The sequence below is a fragment of the Pecten maximus genome, chromosome 16, assembly GCF_902652985.1.
Source record: "Pecten maximus chromosome 16, xPecMax1.1, whole genome shotgun sequence".
Lineage (NCBI taxonomy): Eukaryota > Metazoa > Mollusca > Bivalvia > Pectinida > Pectinidae > Pecten > Pecten maximus.
Window position 1 is genome coordinate 11,488,223 of NC_047030.1, and position 24,247 is coordinate 11,512,469.

At 36.8% G+C, this 24,247-nt stretch overlaps 1 protein-coding gene across 1 annotated transcript in view; it reads right to left on the bottom strand.

Moving 5' to 3' along the window:
• Window positions 1–23,918, bottom strand: part of LOC117344644 (kinesin-like protein KIF20B) — a 46,169-nt gene extending 22,251 nt beyond the window's left edge. The window contains 17 exon segments of the mRNA XM_033907470.1: window positions 1,467–2,072; window positions 3,062–3,187; window positions 3,983–4,075; window positions 10,164–10,220; window positions 11,543–11,729; window positions 12,750–12,889; window positions 14,468–14,544; window positions 15,608–15,719; window positions 16,224–16,389; window positions 16,599–16,745; window positions 17,678–17,749; window positions 19,061–19,172; window positions 19,346–19,576; window positions 19,861–19,969; window positions 20,477–20,664; window positions 21,191–21,449; window positions 23,685–23,918. Coding sequence (XP_033763361.1) covers window positions 1,467–2,072; window positions 3,062–3,187; window positions 3,983–4,075; window positions 10,164–10,220; window positions 11,543–11,729; window positions 12,750–12,889; window positions 14,468–14,544; window positions 15,608–15,719; window positions 16,224–16,389; window positions 16,599–16,745; window positions 17,678–17,749; window positions 19,061–19,172; window positions 19,346–19,576; window positions 19,861–19,969; window positions 20,477–20,664; window positions 21,191–21,449; window positions 23,685–23,909 — 2,907 coding nt within the window. The 5' untranslated portion in view covers window positions 23,910–23,918.
• Between the last annotated feature and the right edge of the window lie 329 nt (window positions 23,919–24,247).

Consider the following 24,247-nt stretch of genomic DNA (forward strand, 5'->3'; position numbering starts at 1 on the left):
ATTCCCTCTTAAATTAATAATCCCTCTTGAACAAAGAATTATATTTCTCTTGAGGATGCATTTTCAGTACTTGAAAACTCTTATACTCAGTTTATTCAAACATATAATTTATAATGTCTATTAAGAAAAAATATGCTCGCATTCAGAAATTTTACTGAATATTTAAATCTCTTAGATTCGTGCAAACTTAAACAGATAACTACTGTTTCCGGAATTGTACAGTGAAAACAAAAATACATAAATTCATAATACATATATCTATATCATTTGGGATGTGTTTCCTTAATTTTGAAAGTGCAACGTAAGTTTTTTTTAATTTGATGAATCACATTTAGTAGGTAAATACATAGCCAAATAAATCTGGATTATTTTGATCAGACATTCAAATTATGATATAATTGTCTGCTAAAATCTTTTAACCAGTGACCTCAAAACCCATTATTTGACCTTCTCACATTATCAAATCACATAATGATATAAAACATTCTTAAAATGCTAAAGTTACATGGTTTAGGTAGGACATAAAAGTATCTAAAATATACACTAAAAACAGTCAAACATTTCTATAACAACTGCTGACCTGTCACTTTAGACAGGTAGTCGTTTTATACAGGTGTGATATAGCGGCTTATATTTATCAATCCAGTCTACTAAATGGCAATTATATATATGTGGTTTGTAGAATGTGGAAACCTAACGAAAATATGTAGTGTATTTAATGTGTTCAAATCATTCCAGGTAAATGTTTCAAATAAATTCCTGAAATGCAAATAAATATGATGTATACTTTAGTCTAAAACAGATGCTGCATCATCTATAACCAGTATGTTGGACTTGTTTAGATACACTTAATAAATCTGATAAATGGAATTTAGACAATTTAACCTTTATTTGTTTGAAACATGTGTCATTTTAGCCAGAGAACAGAGCTAAATTTGGTCACGTTTTTCAGAAAAACAGGTCATTGTAAAGTGTTTCGGAATGTGAGTGGTTGTTATAGACAGGAATCTGCTATAGGCAGGTTTGACTGTAATTACAAAAGTTATGGTTGAAGAAATGACCCAGACCTTCAGACATATTAAAAAAAAAACAAGAAATAACTTTTTGTACATATATCTGATGGTAAGTAACTGAACTAACATCATATAAAATCTGTATAAATCAGTTGACGATTTTAAAGCCTTATTCTTCAACATAGTGTCAACCTGAAATACCATGAGTTGATGTCACAATGAAATACACTGAAAAGCAGACAATGTTTTGAAAGACATCTGCATTCCATATTTGAAATTGTCCATTTGTGAGTCCAATACCTAGGTTTTTGCTCACAGTATGTTACATGTAGAGCTTTATTTCAAACATGGTGGAATTCAAGGGCCACATCCTTTTATAGTGATTCATAGAACTTCTGTTAGAAATGTACAATAATCTGTCAGTGTTCTGAATCACATAAACTCTGAGCATCAGAATCGTTTACTCCTCAGGTTGTACTTTTTCCCAGATATCCGTCGCCGAGTTTCCCGGCTTCCACTGACGCGATTTCTTTTTAAGCTCACTCTCCGCCGTTTGCTCAGGCTAGTGTCATTGTCATCTACAAGCTTTCGCTTGATATTTTTATGTCCTCTGGGGTTTTCTTTATCAGTTTCTTGAATCCTGTTTAGACACGCGCGACCTCGTGTTGGATCTTTAGCAGGGGAGTTACGTAGCCGCAGAAGGCTGGTGCGAGTGTGGTGGGCAAGGATTTTATTTTGTAGAGGGGTAACAATCAGCTGTAAAATTCGCTTGCTGGGGTTAAACTTCGATATCAGCTCTGTGCTAGGTCTCAAAATTACATTCTTATTCTGGCTAGTGCTGGCTGGACTATCCAGGGAGGAGAATAAAGGGGGAGTATATTTTACTCTTGTACTTTTGGATACAACTTTTTGCAATTTGCCCTTTGTACCTTGTAATTTGGCCTTGGCCTCATTTTGAGTAGTAGCAGCATCCTCCTGTTGTGTGAGACGTCGGTCTGCAGTGTCAAGGGCAAGTCGGCTCTCCCTAAGTGCTTCCTCCAAATCTGCAGTCGTTCTTCCCTGAAATCATTAATAACACATTCACACCTAATAAGAACAGGGTATCAATAATTTGTTTCTATATCTTTTCAGCAATGTCATCATCGTATATTCTTCCAAAAAATGAATACAGACGTGTAACTTGTTACCAATGGCTTTTTTAATTACTAGAAGCAAATTATCTTGTATGATTAAGATAATCATCAAAAGATGTTGTTACATGACAATTTCAAAATTGTTTCACTGAAACATAAAAACATTTAGTTTAAAACATCAGCTTCATTACTTTCTAAGGTAATGAGTCACTGGGGCATTACCCTTTACATGAATGGTACGGTAACTTTACAAACTATTTATAAACACCATTAAAACACCATTAAAAAGCTTCTAATATCTTTATTGATTGATTAGTTTCTTAGTCATTTAAACCCTGACAAAAGTGATCCTGATCTTATGACTGATCATGATTTGACTATAAAATGGAAACTTTCCAGAATTATTTTCATTTGACTTGAAAAACTTTCTAATAAATATTCATCAAAATGTGTTAAAGCTATTTTAATACATAGCAGTAAGATACCATAACAATATCCATCATATCCCCTCCTCCCACCATTTTGGTTTATATTTTTGTAGATATTTGCTTTCTATTAATGATCATTTGCCTATCTGTTTTGTTGGGTTCATTGCCCTGTGTGGTGGCTACCTCACTGAACAACATACTGCCATCCTGACCAATGAGGGTTAAGTGTCTTGCCAAAGGACATAACCACAACAACACAGACCAGTCTATTAATCATCTGCCTGTGAAACACAGCCCACCAAGGACAGAAATAATTGAACCCTGCACCTTAGATCCTCACCTGAGGCTACCTTTCTAATGCTCTACATGACAAATCTATCAGAGCCCCTTCTCTTTATGACTGATCATTTGGGAATTCGTGATAATCAATCATAATTCAAAAGTGTTCCCAAACACTTAAACATCTATCTATAAATATAACCTTCACCTGTTCCTTAATCTTGTCCTCGTGACCAGAAATGAGATTGTGTAAACGGGAAAGTTCTGTCTCCTTCTCAGCAAATGTCTCTCCAGCTTCCTCCAGCATCTCATTCAGCTTATCTATCTCTTCGTCCTGTACAGACATCACTTATCCATGTACACATCATAGTGACAGTCTATTGAATATTATTCCTTTAATTTACATACTTTCTTAGAATGCACAAACTCGAGAAATACTGGTGATTTTCAGCAGGGAAATCACTAACATATTTAACAAGCAATTCTACTGTAGACAACTCTTCAAGTATGTTCTAAGATGTGTATTCATGAACAAAAGTGTTTCATACAAATCCTTTTATTTACTGTAAATCATTTCGATTTGGTGAAATTTTATTTTTGTGAACTTACCTCTTCATATATATAAACGAGTACATGATTTCGCAAATGCTGATCTAGAAATCACTTTAAGTTCATGCAATGATGAACTATTTGTCATTTACTCCGCAAGACTCGTACATCAGTAACTGATAGCTTGGCCACCACCCAAATGTGTTATTTTCATACAAATTATCACGAAGAATTGGATTTTTTAATTGGCTCTCCTTACATATTAACCTAAAAATAAATACCACGCAAAATGGAAGTGATTTACAGTATGTTAACAACAACCAAAAGAGTAAATTTCAGCTATTCAACTGCAATTTGTCAACTTCGGAAAGCATTTTAATCCTCTACTTAGCTACTGATCAATCCCTTATAAACAGGGTTTTACAATAAATTACTGTGGATAATAAGCCTTAGATTTTGAAAAAATTAAACATGTTTATTTTGATATAATCAATACTTTCAGTATTTCAAGACTGACAATAGTTTAAGAAGAATATTAGACACGCTCAAAGCTGACAAACTTTGGCTGTATGGTACTCACCTTCTCTGAAACTGTCTCGCGTAGCTCTGTAAGTTGAAGTGACATCTCCTCAACCACTGATGTCTGGTCATCTTTTGTTTTCTCCGTAGAATCCTACAACCAATTACATATTAGTTTTAACACCGGTGGTAATCTTTACGCCAGTGTTAACACCGGCGGTAATCTTTATACCAGTGTTAACACCGGTGGTAATCTTTATACCAGTGTTAACACCGGTGGTAATCTTTATACCAGTGTTAACACTGACGGTAATCTTTATACCAGTGTTAACACCGGAGGTAATCTTTATACCAGTGTTAACACTGACGGTAATCTTTATACCAGTATTAACACCGGCGGTAATCTTTATACCAGTGTTAACACCGGCGGTAATCTTTATACCAGTATTAACACCGGAGGTAATCTTTATACCAGTGTTAACACCGGAGGTAATCTTTATACCAGTGTTAACACCGGTGGTAATCTTTATACCAGTGTTAACACTGACGGTAATCTTTATACCAGTGTTAACACTGACGGTAATCTTTATACCAGTGTTAACACTGGTGGTAATCTTTATACCAGTGTTAACACCGGAGGTAATCTTTATACCAGTGTTAACACCGGTGGTAATCTTTATACCAGTGTTAACACTGACGGTAATCTTTATACCAGTGTTAACACTGGTGGTAATCTTTATACCAGTGTTAACACCGGTGATAATCTTTATACCAGTGTTAACACCGGCGGTAATCTTTATACCAGTATTAACACCCGTGGTAATCTTTATACCAGTGTTAACACCGGCGGTAATCTTTATACCAGTGTTAACACAGACGGTAATCTTTATACCAGTGTTAACACCGGTGGTAATCTTTATACCAGTGTTAACACTGGCGGTAATCTTTATACCAGTGTTAACACCGGCGGTAATCTTTATACCAGTATTAACACCGGTGGTAATCTTTATACCAGTGTTAACACCAGCGGTAATCCTCATACCAGTGTTAACACCTTAGGTAATCTTTATACCAGTGTTAACACTGGCGGTAATCTTTATACCAGTGTTAACACCGGAGGTAATCTTTATACCAGTGTTAACACCGGTGGTAATCTTTATACCAGTGTTAACACTGACGGTAATCTTTATACCAGTATTAACACCGGTGGTAATCTTTATACCAGTATTAACACCCGTGGTAATCTTTATACCAGTATTAACACCGGCGGTAATCTTTATACCAGTGTTAATACCGGCGGTAATCTTTATACCAGTGTTAACACCGGCGGTAATCTTTATACCAGTGTTAACACCCGCGGTAATCTTTATACCAGTGTTAACACTGACGGTAATCTTTATACCAGTATTAACACCGGCAGTAATCTTTATACCAGTGTTAACACCGGTGGTAATCTTTATACCAGTATTAACACTGACGGTAATCTTTATACCAGTATTAACACCGGCAGTAATCTTTATACCAGTGTTAACACTGACGGTAATCTTTATACCAGTGTTAACACCGGAGGTAATCTTTATACCAGTGTTAACACCGGAGGTAATCTTTATACCAGTGTTAACACCGGTGGTAATCTTTATACCAGTGTTAACACCGGAGGTAATCTTTATACCAGTGTTAACACCGACGGTAATCTTTATACCAGTGTTAACACTGGCGGTAATCTTTATACCAGTATTAACACCGGAGGTAATCTTTATACCAGTGTTAACACCGGCAGTAATCTTTATACCAGTGTTAATACCGGCAGTAATCTTTATACCAGTGTTAACACCGACGGTAATCTTTATACCAGTGTTAACACTGGCGGTAATCTTTATACCAGTATTAACACCGGCAGTAATCTTTATACCAGTGTTAACACCGGCGGTAATCTTTATACCAGTGTTAACACCGGAGGTAATCTTTATACCAGTGTTAACACCGCCGATAATCTTTATACCAGTATTAACACCGGCGGTAATCTTTATACCAGTGTTAACACCGGCGGTAATCTTTATACCAGTGTTAACACCGGCAGTAATCTTTATACCAGTGTTAACACCGGTGGTAATCTTTATACCAGTGTTAACACCGGTGGTAATCTTTATACCAGTGTTAACACTGACGGTAATCTTTATACCAGTGTTAACACTGACGGTAATCTTTATACCAGTGTTAACACCGGCGGTAATCTTTATACCAGTATTAACACCGGTGGTAATCTTTATACCAGTGTTAACACCGGTGGTAATCTTTATACCAGTGTTAACACTGACGGTAATCTTTATACCAGTGTTAACACCGCCGATAATCTTTATACCAGTATTAACACCGGTGGTAATCTTTATACCAGTGTTAACACCGGTGGTAATCTTTATACCAGTATTAACACCGGTGGTAATCTTTATACCAGTGTTAACACCGGTGATAATCTTTATACCAGTGTTAACACCGACGGTAATCTTTATACCAGTGTTAACACCGGTGGTAATCTTTATACCAGTGTTAACACTGGCGGTAATCTTTATACCAGTGTTAACACTGACGGTAATCTTTATACCAGTGTTAACACCGGTGGTAATCTTTATACCAGTGTTAACACCAGCGGTAATCTTTATACCAGTATTAACACCGGTGGTAATCTTTATACCAGTGTTAACACCGGTGGTAATCTTTATACCAGTGTTAACACCAGTGGTAATCTTTATACCAGTGTTAACACCGGTGGTAATCTTTATACCAGTGTTAACACTGACGGTAATCTTTATACCAGTATTAACAACGACGGTAATCTTTATACCAGTGTTAACACCGACGGTAATCTTTATACCAGTATTAACACTGACGGTAATCTTTATACCAGTATTAACACCGACGGTAATCTTTATACCAGTGTTAACACCGGTGGTAATCTTTATACCAGTGTTAACACCCGCGGTAATCTTTATACCAGTGTTAACACCGACGGTGTAACACCGACGGTAATCTTTATACCAGTGTTAACACCGGTGGTAATCTTTATACCAGTGTTAACACCGGTGGTAATCTTTATACCAGTGTTACACCGGGTGGTAATCTTTCTATACCAGTGTTAACACCGGTGGTAATCTTTATACCAGTGTTAACACCGGCGGTAATCTTTATACCAGTGTTAACACCGGCTGGTAATCTTTATACCAGTGTTAACACCGGCTGTAATCTTTAACCAGTGTTAACACCGGTCGGTAATCCTTTATACCATGTTAACACTGACGGTAATCTTTATACCAGTGTTAACACCCGCGGTAATCTTTATACCAGTGTTAACACCGGTGGTAATCTTTATACCAGTGTTAACACCGGTGGTAATCTTTATACCAGTGTTAACACCGGCGGTAATCTTTATACCAGTGTTAACACCGGTGGTAATCTTTATACCAGTGTTAACACCGGTGGTAATCTTTATACCAGTATTAACACTGACGGTAATCTTTATACCAGTATTAACACTGACGGTAATCTTTATACCAGTGTTAACACCGGCAGTAATCTTTATAACAGTGTTAACACCGGTGGTAATCTTTATACCAGTGTTAACACCGGTGGTAATCTTTATACCAGTGTTAACACCGGTGGTAATCTTTATACCAGTGTTAACACCCGCAGTAATCTTTATGCCAGTATTAACACTGACGGTAATCTTTATACCAGTGTTAACACCGGTGGTAATCTTTATACCAGTGTTAACACCGGCAGTAATCTTTATAACAGTGTTAACACCGGTGGTAATCTTTATACCAGTGTTAACACCGGTGGTAATCTTTATACCAGTGTTAACACCGGCGGTAATCTTTATAACAGTGTTAACACCGGTGGTAATCTTTATACCAGTGTTAACACCGGCAGTAATCTTTATACGAGTGTTAACACTGGTGGTAATCTTTATACCAGTGTTAACGCCAGCAGTAATCCTCATACCAGTGTTAACACTGACGGTAATCTTTATACCAGTATTAACACTGACGGTAATCTTTATACCAGTGTTAACACCGGCGGTAATCTTTATACCAGTATTAACACCGACGGTAATCTTTATACCAGTGTTAACACCGGAGGTAATCTTTATACCAGTGTTAACACCGGCGGTAATCTTTATACCAGTATTAACACTGACGGTAATCTTTATACCAGTGTTAACACCGGCGGTAATCTTTATACCAGTGTTAACACCGGCGGTAATCTTTATACCAGTGTTAACACCGGCGGTAATCTTTATACCAGTGTTAACACCGGCGGTAATCTTTATACCAGTGTTAACACCGGCGGTAATCTTTATACCAGTGTTAACACCGGTGGTAATCTTTATACCAGTGTTAACACCGGAGGTAATCTTATACCAGTGTTAACACCGGTGGTAATCTTTATACCAGTGTTAACACCTGACGGTAATCTTATCCAGTGTTAATACCGGGTAATCTTATACCAGTGTTAACACCGGTGGTAATCTTTATACCAGTGTTAACACCGGTGGTAATCTTTATACCAGTATTAACACTGACGGTAATCTTTATACCAGTATTAACACTGACGGTAATCTTTATGCCAGTGTTAACACCGGCAGTAATCTTTATACCAGTGTTAACACTGACGGTAATCTTTATACCAGTGTTAACATCGGCGGTAATCTTTATACCAGTATTAACACTGGCGGTAATCTTTATGCCAGTGTTAACACCGGCAGTAATCTTTATACCAGTGTTAACACCGGTGGTAATCTTTATACCAGTGTTAACACCGGCGGTAATCTTTATATCAGTGTTAACACTGGTGGTAATCTTTATACCAGTGTTAACACTGACGGTAATCTTTATACCAGTGTTAACACCGGCGGTAATCTTTATATCAGTGTTAACACCGGCAGTAATCTTTATACCAGTGTTAACACTGACGGTAATCTTTATACCAGTGTTAACACCGGTGGTAAACTTTATACCAGTATTAACACCGGCGGTAATCTTTATATCAGTGTTAACACTGACGGTAATCTTTATACCAGTATTAACACCGGTGGTAATCTTTATACCAGTGTTAACACCGGTGGTAATCTTTATACCAGTGTTAACACCGGCGGTAATCTTTATACCAGTGTTAATACCGGCGGTAATCTTTATACCAGTGTTAACACTGGCGGTATTCTTTATACCAGTGTTAACACCGGCGGTAATCTTTATACCAGTGTTAACACTGACGGTAATCTTTATACCAGTATTAACACTGGCGGTAATCTTTATACCAGTATTAACACTGACGGTAATCTTTATACCAGTATTAACACTGACGGTAATCTTTATACCAGTGTTAACACTGACGGTAATCTTTATACCAGTGTTAACACTGACGGTAATCTTTATACCAGTATTAACACTGGCGGTAATCTTTATACCAGTGTTAACACCGGTGGTAATCTTTATACCAGTGTTAACACTGGCGGTAATCTTTATACCAGTGTTAACACCGGTGGTAATCTTTATACCAGTATTAACACTGGCGGTAATCTTTATACCAGTGTTAACACCGGTGGTAATCCTCATACCAGTGTTAACACCGGTGGTAATCTTTATACCAGTGTTAACACCGGTGGTAATCTTTATACCAGTGTTAACACTGGCGGTAATCTTTATATCAGTGTTAACACCGGCGGTAATCTTTATACCAGTGTTAACACCAGCGGTAATCTTTATACCAGTGTTAACACTGGCGGTAATCTTTATATCAGTGTTAACACCGGCGGTAATCTTTATACCAGTGTTAACACCAGCGGTAATCTTTATACCAGTGTTAACACCAGCGGTAATCTTTATACCAGTGTTAACACTGGTGGTAATCTTTATACCAGTGTTAACACTGGTGGTAATCTTTATACCAGTGTTAACACCGGTGGTAATCTTTATACCAGTATTAACACCGGTGGTAATCTTTATACCAGTATTAACACCCGTGGTAATCTTTATACCAGTGTTAACACCGGTGGTAATCTTTATACCAGTGTTAACACTGACGGTAATCTTTATACCAGTGTTAACACCGGTGGTAATCTTTATACCAGTATTAACACCCGTGGTAATCTTTATACCAGTGTTAACACCGGAGGTAATCTTTATACCTAATTACATATAGCGCAAAAATAAACACATGAATGATGAATTAAAACCTCCTCTCACCTGTTGTTCAAACTCTCTAATCTGCTGCTGAAGTCTGGAGACTTCTTTCTCTTTCTCCTGAATAACAAGAAAAAGTATGAATTTCCGTGTATGGAGCATGAAATGATCTCAGGATAAATGTCACTAGAGATCTATTGCAGAACAATACTAGCCTATTCGATAAATTAGCCCAATAACAACCAAAACTTCTCTAAAATTCAAACCAGGCATTGCAGATTACAACAAGAGGGGGAACAATATATGCCTGCTGAATGCCATATATTGTTATAAATACTATCTTTTATTAAAATATGGTTGACCAGAATTTCTTTGGGGAAACATAACTTTATATCATGACTGCATTCAAAGTTTCAAAGAAATCAGTCGGAAAATATAGGAGATCTCCCAACAAAAAATTGAATACTGAACAAAGAGCAAAAACAGTTGAATCAGAATTATTATCAGGATCATAATGTGTTCCACATTTTAAAGGTAGGAGGAGATTGCTGGACAAAAATCAAATACTGAAATAAACATCAGGGAGACACAACTTCATATCATGATCATGATATATATACCAAGCTTGAAAGTGATTACATGTAGTTGAAAAATGTAGGAGATTGCAAGACAAACGAAAGGTTACACCAGACGGACATTGCCATACCATAATACTCCTGTCAAATTTGACAGCATATAAAAAGGTTATATAACATGATGCAAAATGATACAAAATACCAAATATTTCACCTGTCAGAACCATATTCATAATTTCTAATTACATAGGTTATATTAATATTAATATGACTCCAAAGGTGAGTCTAGTTTAATAAGTATTATGACAGGTCTGGAAGGGTCTTGTTTTATTATTTGATAGTACTCACCTTCTATATTTTCACAAAGTGACCTTCGCCTTTACTAAAGGAAAGCTTTAAACCCCTAAATACACCATGTGGACTTTCCGTAAGTTTTAAACTTCTGGATTCTAAGCTTTTTTCTCTCCAGAAACAGTGTGGACAAATAGGTAATGGACACCATGTTTACTGTAATCGACAACCCACATCTCTTATACAGGGCCTTAACAAACCGTGTATATATATATATATGAATGTCATATGAGAACAAAAGAGTACTGTTGTTATTTGTTTGTTCGGTTTATTGCCCAATGAACAGCCAGGGTCGTTTTGAGGCAGAGGACTCCATGCAGCTGTTGACTACCTCACCGAACAACATACAGGAAGCCTGTCACCTGACATCCAGAGCAATTAGAGTAAAGTGTTTTGCCCAAGGACATAACCACAACAAAACAGACCAGCCCATTTCTCAGCTTCCTGAGAAACACAAACTGACACAGCTAGGGAGCTTCACTCTTGACTTTGAATTGTATTCAACCTCTGACCTACCTCAACTTTGACCTTCTCTTGATGGAGCAGGATACTGGACACCCATTCATCATCTTCATCCTCCATACGTTGACTCTGCTTGCTTTTCTTGGCTGACTTCCTTTGATCTTTATAAGCATCTGTAAAGACTTTGATCCTCTTCTCCATTGTCTCCTCAGCCAGCTCTTCTGTCCAACGAATCCGCTCCCTAAACAGCAAAAGCAAAGGTGTAAGCTTCAGTGATCATTTAAAGTCATGCACACTGCATTAGTGATGTTCTGATTAATCAAATTCACTTGTTTGAGACATTTGATCAATTAATCGAGTAAAAAATCTGTAATCGAGTTTCGTCAGAAGTGCCCTACATCATGTTTTATGAAAATATCTTAGCCGGATTTCAGATAAACATACGCAAATTCAGCTTGACAGTGTCTACAACACAGTCGATTGCGGGAAATGATTCTGCTTGTATCATACAAAATCAAGCGTCGCAATAACTGGTACAGTGTTGTAATACTAGGAGGAATGTAAATGTACCGATGACTAGGATTTTGTTTGTAAGATCATAAGCGACTAGCCATGGAAGCAAGGTTAACGTATACGATCGTCCCGGTAAACAGGCAGGGTCTATTGTATGGAAACATTTTGGTTTTTAATGAAAACCAGAAGGTCTGTTAAGTAGAGATACTTTAAATATGACGAAAACTCTTTGTAAAATGTGCAGAAAGTCGTATTCCTTCAATGGTAAGTCACAGTTCTACTTTCTTGTTCAAAATATATATATAATAGACTTTAGATAACGGATGGATTAAAGCATTTTACAGCCCATGCCAAAATTTCCAGTTAGCTTAATACTCCAATGAACAATCCTTTTGTTGCTTTTTTCTGTGTTGAATAAAATTATTGAAAAAAAATTTTAATCGATCATCGATTGGTTACACACAAGTGATGATCGATCAGAAAATTTCAACCGATTCCCAACACTACACTGCATTGATGTCTCAACTAACATATTTTGGATTTAACTTCTGGTAAGGGCTTTTCTCGTAAAACATCTACTCAACAGGAGGAATCCAGGTTTGTTGAACGGGAGCCACCAACAGAAGTGATTTAATTAAACTGTTCCATAAAATAAACAAGGTGGTGAAAGATTCTATCAGTCCACCCATAATAGATATCTAGAAAGGGTTGTAACATTGGAGCTGTGACTTCAAGCTAATACATGTACCTGCATTCATTCTCAATAGCAACAAATTGTTTCATCATTTCCTGGCAGACCTCTTCACGGATACGACCCTCTTGGTGCCGCATTTCTTTCCGCAGTCCACGGATTTCCTTTTCCATCTCCTCGATCACATGCACCAGCTCCTAAAAACAGTGTGAACCTTCATTTAAAGAATCTCATAGAATAAAATCATCAATTTATAGATATATAACCCCACTGTTCCACTGTAGGGTCACATGATATGATTTATCATTAAGTTTCATTCAAACATATGCGTGCTGTGAACAACATAAACTGAACAAGTCTGTTGAGCCCTACATTGTTTTTTCCTGAACATTTTAGGAAATTTCCACTTTAGGTAGAAAATGAAATTTTCTAATCACTATGTATAATGCTCAGTGGCCCAGGACTCACCCCACTACACCCATCACAGTGTACACTGTAGAAATACCTGTACCGCAACCTCATCTAATATACATTGTACAAATACATACCCCAACCTCATCTAATGTGCACCGTACAAATACATACCGCAACCTCATCTAATGTACACCGTACAAATACATACCGCAACCTCATCTAATGTACACTGTAAACATACATACCGCAACCTCATCTAATGTACACCGTACAAATACATACCGCAACCTCATCTTATGTACACTGTACAAATACATACCGCAACCTCATCTAATGTACACCGTACAAATACATACCGCAACCTCATCTAATGTACACCGTACAAATACATACCGCAACCTCATCTAATGTACACTGTAAACATACATACCGCAACCTCATCTAATGTACACCGTACAAATACATACCGCAACCTCATCTTATGTACACTGTACAAATACATACCGCAACCTCATCTAATGTACACTGTACAAATACATACCGCAACCTCATCTAATGTACACTGTAAACATACATACCGCAACCTCATCTTATGTACACTGTACAAATACATACCGCAACCTCATCTAATGTACACCGTACAAATACATACCGCAACCTCATCTAATGTACACTGTAAACATACATACCGCAACCTCATCTAATGTACACCGTACAAATACATACCGCAACCTCATCTAATGTACACCGTACAAATACATACCGCAACCTCATCTAATGTACACCATACAAATACATACCGCAACCTCATCTAATGTACACCATACAAATACATGTATACCGCAACCTCATCTTATGTACACTGTACAAATACATACCGCAACCTCATCTAATGTACACTGTAAACATACATACCGCAACCTCATCTAATGTACACCGTACAAATACATACCGCAACCTCATCTAATGTACACCATACAAATACATACCCCAACCTCATCTAATGTACACCATACAAATACATACCGCAACCTCATCTAATGTACACCGTACAAATACATACCGCAACCTCATCTAATGTACACCCTACAAATACATGTACCGCAACCTCATCTAATGTACATTGTAAAAATACATACCCCAACCTCATCTAATGTACACTGTAAAGATACATACCGCAACCTCATCTAATGTACACCGTACAAATACATACCGCAACCTCATCTAATGTACACCGTACAAATACCTACCCCAACCTCATCTAATGTACACTGTAAAGATACATACCGTAACCTCATCTAATGTACACCGTACAAATACCTACCCCAACCTCATCTAATGTACACTGTAAAGATACATACCGCAACCTCATCTGTCTCCCCTAAGTTATCCTCCTCATCCTCGGGGAGGGGTATCTTTTCTGCTGTGTGGAGCTGTCCTATAACACAACAAAGCGATAGCACTGTGTAATATTGATTTGATAGCAACAAACAAAAGAGACAGTTTCGACTAATGCCACAAATTCTAAATTGTACAGGGTAATGCTTGAATATTAAGTTGGCATTAATTTTTTGCATAAGAGAACAAAATCAGTTTGTAAGTTCAAAGGAGTGAGACATTTATGTTTATTATACCTTTACGCTTTTTTCTATATATAAAAGTAATGTGATAATTTGACTATCAGCCTCGAGAGGATTGCGCATGTGTTTCCAGGACTATCACACCGTGTGACAGTTCGAAAAGACTGTCACACGGCGAACTGTCACACCCCTGCTGTAACGTCGTCAGAACGTTTGAAAGACACAACGACATGCAAGCGCTTAATTGACACATTGATTGTTGTTGCAGACAGTAGCCTAACATTTTGTTTTCTCTCACGAAACTGTCAAACATGGATCAACACACGCGTTTTCAAAACGCCACAGACGTAGAGACCGAGTCATTATTAACGGACAGAGATAGCCAAAACATACAAACGTCTATCAAGTTAATGGAGGACTATATATAGCAGATTCTCATACCAGCACAAACATCTATATAGAGAAAAAAACGTAAAGGTATAATAAAACAGTTATCAAATGGGGGTATTTCGGGCAATAGTAATTTTGTCAGCCCCTCATCAACAACGGTTGCCCTCGGGCTAAAGCCCTCGTGCAACAGTTGTTGCTTCGGGGCTGACAAAATTACTATCGCCCTCGTACCCATTTGATTACTGTATAATAGAGCACCAGTGTGGTGAATTGAGAATTTTTTGTTTATTAAATTCAGATAACAGTTACAGGTATCATATTCAACAAAGCATCAGGTTCTCTCACCAGATTCCGTCTGCTGTATACACACATGGCATTAAATAACTTATTAATTAACTCTTCTCAATGCAGCAAAATACCTCTCTACTTTTTTACAAAGCACATTTGACTAAATGACTTGGAACAATACCCATATCTGAGTGAATAGATTTAGAAAACTGCAATGTGCTGTAAGCAGCCATGTTTACATACCAGGAGTTGCCCAGGCTATTGATGGTGCTCTGACGGACTCGACAGGCGGCGGCACAGAAATTGTCAGTAACCTTGGCCTTGGTGGAGGGTCGGGCTTCTGTATGACGACCACCTGCCAATGTTTCGAGAACTTAACATTTCAGTATTATCAGAGAACATTACACAATTACTATGTACAATATGACAACCACCTGTCAAATGTCTAAGTACCTCACAGTTCAGCAGATCACAGAACATAACACTGAACATCTTTAATATTTTACTCACATGACCTTCGAATTTGTGTATAAAGTAAATCTTCTGGATAACAACCTTTACAGTCCCTGGTCTAATTATCTTGTAGGCCAGATAGAATGACATTTTATAGACATTATGTGTCATAAGGACACATTTGACCCCTGTGACCTAGAGTGTGGATCAAGGTCCTTCACTTATCTTGCATCGTTTCTTCGTTTCTATATATTACTGTCACCTTATACCATAACCTTAGCCTCTGGTTATTCTGCAATTTGGGAACCTTATAACTTATATTTGTATATCTAATTCATTACTATATATAGATTTTGTAGAAAAGTGCAGATAGAAAGAACTATCTATGAAGAAAAGCATAACAAACCTGTTTAGCTATAGCAGAGAACTTGAACACATGAAGAGTTTCATCAAACATGCTGGCACACTGATTCACATTCACTATCATGGCTGCCTTCCCCCGACCAGAAAAGAAATTCTGAAACAATCGTGTCAGCTTGCTGTCCCGGAAGGGTATAATCTTTTGCTTCTCTCTGTAAACATATAATACATAAATATTTTCATACCTTTTCAAAATTGTCATTTGGCTGTATAATTTTTTAAAGGATACAGCCAACTTTCTTAACAAATTCCATCAACACCCATGATCTCTCCACCAACCACACTTGGCTATTACAGCGTACTTCATTACAAAGTTGGACAATACATATTTTTTGTACAGAAATGAAATGTGTATACTTACTTATGGTGTTGGTTGTAGCGTAACATTTCTATACACCGACCCAGGGTCATAAGGGAAGTGTTAATGTTACCAGCTTCCTTCAAACGCTCTCCATTACTTTGTGTTTTTGAATACCGCTCAGAGCCGGCCAAATCGCAGAGGGATAACCTGAAATATGTAACAGATCTATACAACTACTGTTGTATGTAGTACATAAAACAGTTCAGATGGCCACTGGTCAACCAAAATAGCAAGGACAACTAATGTAAAATATAAAAAAAAAAGACTTTGGGAGGTTTTGGGAAAATTTCTGATTTCCTTAACCAAGTTTTAATTGGATATAGAGGATCTTAACATCAGTTTGTTTGTTGGGTTTATCACCCCATGAACAGCCGTGGTAATTTTGGGGCTGGGTCTCCTTGTAGTAGTTGGTGACTACCTCACTGAACAACTTGCAGCAGACACATTGCATGCCATCCAGAGCAATTATGTTTAATTGTCTTGCCCAAGGACACAACCACAACAGCAGAGACCGGTCCATTTTTCAGTTTCCTGAGAAACACAAACTGCCACAGATAGGAAGCGTCGACCCACATACCTCAGACCTTCACCTAAGGTTATGTGGTTTACACTTTATCTGATGTGCTAGCATGGCCCCTTCTTTACAATAGTGGATATGTCAATTGGAATTTATTAAACATGTTGGATATACCACAAGCCATGAGGCAAGTGATTTATTAATTTATCAAATTATCTTTGAATAAATTCCATTTGACTTTGTCACAAGTGTAAGATTCTGTTAATCACATAACTCATATCAATGAGAATCATCTGAATGTCAGTTGAAACTCTTATTTCTATGGGACAGATGAATTTTAACGTTATATTTTTGTCTACAGAGACAATAGTACAAAGTCATATATATTAATTGTGATGAAATAAATCATTTGTGACATCACAATAGTGTTATTGCACACGTGTCTTACGAAATGATATTTATGAACAGCCATATTACATGGTTGAGCAGGCCAGTTATGTGATAAATGTTATGGGATCCTTGGGATGAGATATAATACACAAGCTTTCTGTTTCAAACATACATGCTAACTCTGGCCACATGAGGGTCGTCTACATCCATTACACGTACAATCTTGATGTTGAAGATGCAGTGACTGTAACACAAAACATGTTGTGATTTAATAACAAATAGAGTAGAGATACAGAAAATATACTGAATTCTGCATATTTCAATGACAAAAGAACACAATATTATTTGTTTCCTGATTAGGGCTTGTCCAGGAAAACATATATGGGACAGTGAAAGGCACTTTGAATTTAGGGGGTCCACCTATAGAGGTGACTTAAAATTTGGATGACCCTCCCACATATCAACAACAGAATCAATTTATTTCAAATCCCACCAACCCATAGATGTCATTTTAATTTGAACCCACCCCACCACATGTAATTTATTAAAGTGCCTTCCCCCTGCCCCATGTTTTCCTGGAACAGCCCTTAATAATCTGAGGTAAAGCTTGTTATCTTTTTCATGGGTAAAAGCATAAAATATGAAAAGTATTCATTCCAAACATTTATACCTTGCAGTTATCCGTCAAGAAACATGGGGTATTCCATTTATGGCTATTCAAAAATTATCCAAGTGGGAGGGCTGGGAGGCCCAACATCCCATCAAACATTGAAACATATTTAGAATAAGAAATACTAGAAAATGGGGATTACTCCCTATCCCCACCCCTCATTAAATTTCAATACTAGTGTCTCCCATCCCAACCACACTGATAATTCTGGAATAGCCCATATTACATTCGCAAAGGACTCTATCAGGTTAATGGAAAAATTTGTTGTCAAAAGTGCATAATTACACAATACTATGACATGACCAAATCACTTGGAATTGTTTGAGTCTGGTTAAGAAAACAAAACGGCTTACAGGTAGCCATCATTGATTTTGTTAGTTGAAGTTTGTTATTGCTTCTTCGTGAGAAGTACTGGAAGGGTATATCCCAAGTTTATTTGTTTTCACAGTCTGACTTGGTAAGGGTGTAGTGGACTAGAATAAGCTAGAACTCTCTCCTGGAGGGCTCACTTATACCTCCAGCTCTGCTATCCACACCCCTTCCCACCTCAGATAGTTAAAAATTGGACAAAATTAAGTACCATATTAAAAAGCAGTATCATACTTGATAACGGTATTGCACACAAAGACTGCAGACAATATCCTGTCTTCAGATGAACGAACATATCTTACAGAAGAACAGGTGCCACCGTGGGATAAATATGATCAAATACGACATTCAAAATGATGTTGCAGACTTTCAGATCATTTTATCAGTTCAAATGACAGATATAGATTATAAATAGTGCAATAAAAATAACAAAATCCTCTTCATAACAAAGTATTTTTCAATGAAACATTTTAATGGAATTCAGCTATATTTGAGCATGTTTAGTTTGTTACTAACCTTCGTGATGACTGGTGGTTGAGTTTGGTGCAGGCTGTACGCAGATTTTGTTTACCGATAGTTAATAACTTGTATGCCTCGTCTGCAGATGTCACATGGATTTCCTTTAATCCTGAAGTGAGTTTAAAGCTAAGAGTTAGAATGCAGGTCAATAACTACCATCTTTATGTTACTGTATTTATAACTGATGTTAAAATTACCAAAAACAATGCTGAAAAAAATTAACTGTGGTGAACAATTTACCAGACTCAAGACCTGTAGTGTTTGTTGATTGCTATGATTTACCTTTTATGTAGGGACTGCCTTTTTTATCGTCACTAAGTTTGAGGACAGGTCTCCGCACATTCTTCTTCTTTGGGATGGACACAAGAAGGTCAAATATTTGTTCATTATAGATTTCTGCAAAGGAGACCCAGATGGAGAACTTGATGCTACCCTGGTCCTCTACACTTACGGCCGTCTCCTCCCGCACACGTTCTTCAATCTCACTCAGTAGATCCTCAGGGTCCAGGGAGGCTGTCAAATATTCAAATAATATAAACTAGTACATCATGGAATGTTTAGTTTATAGTCGGGCACATTTCAAAATTTTCCATTTTGGAATCAAAATCGTTTTGCGTATTTACAAAACCAGATCACTAAAGATTTATCAAGTCAGAGTACAACAAAAAATAGATCTTTATATTTCGAAATGCAGTAGTAGAGTTTAATCAGTCACTTTTACACACAACCTGTGACAGAGGAAACAGTTAAAGTTGAACAGGCTCACAATTTACCACCTCCTTTCCAGAACAGCCTACCTTTCTGTCTCTCCGAGTTAGCATAGGACACATTAGAACTCTCGGAGCATGTTGTTGTATTGGTTATATCCGAAGCATCCTCTCCCAATAAGCTCATCACATCTGGCTCCTGTTATAAATGTTACCCGGTATAGAAATATTAAGCTGTTATTAGGTAATTTTCAACAAATACACCAGATTAGTATAATATGCAGGCCTTTCACTAGACCCTTGAAAATAATTTTTGACAGCAGAATTGGCTTTGAATCTTTAGTCTTTTGTCTGTTGAAAACATTTAATGTGTTTAGGGAAAAAAGATAAATGATTAACTTCATAACTCACAACAATCCATTATTAAAATTCAAAGTCAAACTCAGCATAATTTCAATCTTTACATACTACTGTCTTTAAATTAAACTATAGCTAGGCCATACAAAATTAACGATCTATTTTCCATGGCCTTTTCTTTTTTCTTAAATTATTTCATTAAGGAAAATCATATTTAAGAAAAATGTTTTCATTTCTATATATATTGCTTCCTTTATCTTTCAGGGGAATGCATACTAAGGTTCAGTGAAAACTTTGTAGTCTTTGGTTAATCTGGAATGTGTTTACATGACCAAATAGTCAAACTCACATCATCATTGCTCATTTTGAGAGTCTTTTCCTTAAAGTTTTTCTCTGCCTCTTCCTCAGCACTGGAGAGTTTCGTCACATCTGTGAACATGTTGGGCTTCAGCTTCATCCCCTCAACCTGTTTCCCATTGATACTATTAAACAGAACGTCCAGCGCTCTAGGCAGGACACCTGCATCACTTGGCTGTCCTGCAACACAATGTGTCACTCAGTTTTTTAACATACACATTACTTTACAGTTCTTGTACATGCATTTATCCTCTATTTATATATCCAGGGTTTCTCGCTGGTTTGGGATCGATGGGGCCTTTTTGTCTCATTTTTGAAAGAAATTGGTTAATTGGGAAAGACTTTTTCTGGAGTAAACTGCAAATTTTGGGAATTGGGCTTAAATATGAAATGATTTCACTTGGGAATGTTTGTTAACTTAGCAATTGACAAATGTAGATCAACAATGACTATTATAAACCTCTTATATATTAATTAAATAATTTACTAATATATATATCAATAAGCAACTTCTGCTTGGAAATGTTAAAAATATTTGTTAAAGGATATTAAAATTATTTTGAAATTAAATAATGATTACCAAACCACTGTCAGATTACTTCATTTATAAGTGTATGGTGATTTTTGGTGTTTTCCAGAGCTGTTATCCTGTTTAAATGAGCACAAAACTAAGGCATATATTGTCAATTTGAAAAAGCACACTAACCTTGAATGGTATATGTTTTTCCAGAGCTCGTTACACCATATGTGAAGACGAGACAGTTCTGACCACTGATAAAGTCTTTGACAAGACCTAGCATGGTCTGATCAAACAAATCTTTCTGGCTCGTCGTCTCAGAAAATATTTTGGAGAAAGTGAATTTTTGAGTGGTTTTACCAAGGCCATGGGTGCAGTTCTTAAATGTGTGAGAATCCTTAGGGGCATGGGTTACAACATGGTTGTCATCCTCCACCTCCACACAGCTCTACAACAAAAGGTACATAAATTCTGTATCAGCAGATTTTTAATCATGTAAATAAAACAGTTTTATTTGTGTGTTCCTTTACCTGGTTTGCACCAGTAGAAATCTGTGATACAATGTACTTTGCAAACCAGTCTTTACTTAATTTGGCGCTGGTGATTTCTGATTCACATACATTGTATATATACCACTTGGATCACAAATAAATGTAGCAGAACTGTGATCACATGATGCTTCATTTGTCTTGCAAATAGTATACATTTTTATCAAGTGAGACTGGGAATTTTCATTTGCTGCTGGAATTAGATTGATGGAGCTGTAATATATATATATATATATGTATTGTTATATGACACACAATCATGTTTATTTACATTTCTAGACTTCGTTCCGGTAACAACTCGGATTGAAAATGGCACAAAACTGGATAAAGCAATAACAAACGAAAAGCTATTTGCTTTGCACTTTATATTTGTTCCACATGGTAACACAAATTCCATATTTTTTACAACCAATACCGCCATATTAGAAACACCGGGTACGTTATGTGGAACTGTGGAATGATGTAGCAAAGTGCTTTCTGTCAAAGTATTATTGATTTGGTCTGAATTAGTGATTGGACTGTTTAGAATGGGATATATATATAATACCTAAAACTGTAAGTACACACCGTTGTCACCAAGTTTAGACTTATAAATACTGGTATCATTGTCCCTTTCTTTCCACCCTGAAATCAGGGCAGAACTTGCCCAGTGTCAAATAGGGTTCCGTGGCTAAAGGTCAGTTGGCATCAAAACCAAAAATTAGCCAGAGACCTTTAGCTAGCTGAAGTTGTTACATGTAGGTACTCCTTTACATAAGTGGCACCAGACATCATCAGACATTAGACCAAATAAAAATATATATGTGTTAAGGGTTACAAGTTGAGAATTTGGTAGGGTGGGTAGGTAGGAAAGTTTGCTGCTTTTTTTTTTTAATTTTATTTTACTTCTTTTTGCGGTATATTATTTGGAATTAAAGGGTCGTCAATTAAAACACACACACACATAAAAATATATATGTTTAGCAAAATCAGACATTAATCATACCGTTGAGAGCTAAACCATATTGTAAATTTGTTTTTGCTAACATTCCCTCCTTTGGGCTATTCTGGAATTGTAAAACATTTATCCCAACCTATAGGACCCCAGGTTTTGTTTACTGGTAGTGGTACCGTTACCATCTATACAATTTATTATTAACCTTATGGGGAATTCCTGGGTTTGGGTAGAATTCTTGCTTGATTACAGATAGCTTTAGCTCTAATAGTTTTAATTTGGACCCAAAATTATTCAGTAAAAAAAAACTTTCAGTAGGCGGTCAAAATGTATAGTCGGTCGGGAACACTAAACACACAATTTTTTTGCCTTATTGTACATGTGCTGATAGTAACACAGGGCTTGGCTAAAGTTTCTTCCTGTGTTGAACCTTAACATTGAACTTGTTGGAGTAGCAGGGGAGGGGGCAAGCAATATGGGTCGAAGAAACCAGAATATCTTTTATTAATCGGGACAACCAAATTATGGACTGTCAGTCTGTCATACGGGGTGTTTAAGTGTGAAATACCGTTTTTAAGCCAGTGCTGTTTAAAACTATAGCAGATATCAGCAGTTTATTTTTTTTGTTTTTAATTTTTACCTTGGGCATATAGTTTGCATAACGTTTTGTTCGTATGATAACGTTATGTCAGAACCCATCGGTGCACACATTCATACCATACCAAACTTGAAAGTCATCAAAAAAAACAGAAAAGGAGTAAATAAGTTATATGATTACTGTAGACCTTTGATGTACTCAATCGTAAACTTCATCTGTAGGCACAGGCGTTTGAAGTTCTGGCTGTAAACCGAGATATAACACCATATAAAAAATAAGGGTATTTACTACTTTTTTATAGTAAATACCCTTATTTATTATATGGTATTATATCTCGGTTTACAGTCAGAACTTCAAACGCCTGTGCTGTAGGCCACAAACTAACGTTACATTAGACCCGTACAAATGCCGTAATAAGGCCGTATCGTATACGGTACCCGGTATAGCAACAATATTGAAATCGACTTCCGAGGGAGTTCCTGTCAGCGAGAAGGATCCAGGTTTAACAAACAAATAATACAAATTTGAATCGTTGCAATATATACACAAAAGATATACGATCAATTCCACCATTCTAGCTTCTATCTTCAGAATCAATGTTACCTGATTTTCCTGTCTATTTTGTTCGTCTTCTGAGAGAGGTCGAATTCTTAAATAAACTTTCATATGTTCCTCTCCAACATTCAGGTTTGTCTCATTACTGCTTGTTTTAGAGAAATCTTTTAACAGATTTCTGCGAGGATCGTTGAAAAATACATCCTCGTCATCTGTTTCATCTGATTCGATTTGTTCGATAGCAATCGAATCGTAATGTTTACGAGCAGCCATGTTGGTGGTTCTTGATCATTTCAATTTGCCCGCTTTGTGTTTGAAACCAACCAATCAACACGCCCGTTACAAGCCTTAGCCATAAGCAAGGGAGATAAATCTGTAAAGATTGTTCAGAAGAATATTGTCGGATGACAGACGTCAGCTGAAGGCCCGCAAGACCGTAATAGCGGACGAAACCCCGTTAAATAAATAAATAAAGGTAACAGGCTTACTTGCTCTTCCAAAACTATCTTTGAGTTGCATGAAAGATGATTTTAAAATAAGATAAACTTTAGTTTGATAGTTTCTGACACAGTTTTCATCAGTATTTTACTGAAATCAAGTTTTAAAAAAAA